This window comes from Fopius arisanus, unplaced genomic scaffold (assembly GCF_000806365.1).
Source record: "Fopius arisanus strain USDA-PBARC FA_bdor unplaced genomic scaffold, ASM80636v1 scaffold00061, whole genome shotgun sequence".
Classification (NCBI taxonomy): domain Eukaryota; kingdom Metazoa; phylum Arthropoda; class Insecta; order Hymenoptera; family Braconidae; genus Fopius; species Fopius arisanus.
Genome location: NW_011887800.1, coordinates 577,592 through 578,742, shown reverse-complemented (window position 1 = coordinate 578,742; position 1,151 = coordinate 577,592). Strand labels below are relative to the sequence as shown.

General features: G+C 37.7%; 1 protein-coding gene across 1 annotated transcript in view; it reads right to left on the bottom strand.

Moving 5' to 3' along the window:
* The window catches only part of LOC105268828 (N(G),N(G)-dimethylarginine dimethylaminohydrolase 1), a 4,037-nt gene extending 3,021 nt beyond the window's left edge, over positions 1–1,016 (bottom strand). Inside the window, exon 1 of the mRNA XM_011308676.1 lies at positions 450–1,016. Coding sequence (XP_011306978.1) covers positions 450–743 — 294 coding nt within the window. The 5' untranslated portion in view covers positions 744–1,016. The remainder of the gene's footprint in view (positions 1–449) is intronic.
* Positions 1,017–1,151: the final 135 nt, after the last annotated feature.

Here is a 1,151-nt window from a genome sequence, read left to right as displayed (position 1 = left end):
ATTAAGGATGTTCAGCGAAATATATCGAAATTCCCTGATTTAGAAAGAAAATCAAAGTTTGTAGTCCCAAAGTAGATAGAAATAAATTAACAATTTTTTCCTTTCACACGACCTCTTACAGGATATAACTTCAAACTCCTGATTCGTTTACTAGAATACTTTAAAAATATAAATAAATAAATAAAAATAGAAGGTAGTATCCCAAAGGTAGTATTTCTATGCTGCATCGAATGTCTACAGAGAAACTCGGAGTATCAGAGCAAGAAAAATCATTAAAAAAACATACATTTTCTATAAAGACCCACGATTTTTCATAACCATTTCTGAGGAGCAGGATATGAAAAAAATGAATTGCAATTACAAATAGTAAATGAAAAATCATTTGAAAAAAATTGAATTTTCTATGAAGACCTACGACGTTTCATAAACATTTTTGAGGATCAAGTAGATAAAGAAAATAAGTAGTAATGACAGATAGTAAAAACCTCTTTGATTCTGCTTGATTCAGTGGGTCTTGCAACGAGTGCAACACCATTACAAACAACAGCAATATCCTCAACAAAGGCACAATAGGGTGACTCTTCATCCGCCGGCATTTCCACAAAATCGATGTCAAAATCACGTAATAATTGTGCTAATGCTGCATGTTGATCTCTAGCATCATCAAGTAAGACCTCGCCCTTCGTTTGAATGGAATTTGGAATTCTGCACAGTACAGCGTGTGTATAACGATGAAGCGGCATTATCAATGGATCATGCACACTGTTATTACTTGTTTCAAATTCGCTCAGCACTTTTTCCCTCGATTTAACGAGAAAATAGCCAGTCTGATTGATTCACCGAAAGAGGATGATGTCAAGGTACTCGTGATCTGCTGAGAACTGATCAACATCAATGAGATCAAATAAATAGACGAGATGAAAGACGCGTAGACGCGTCGAAATATCCATACATATGCACCGATATGTATGTATGTACAATTCATCAATTACTGGAATTACTGGCGGCGGAGGCAAAGAGGATTGACTGAAGTAGAGGCTCAGTTCTGGGGGTTTGAGTGACCCCAGCGGCATCGTTGTACTGCACCCCAAGAGAGGGAGGGCGCCACACGCAACGCTGGGGTATCTGTCGTTAGCAGACTCAGCGACTTT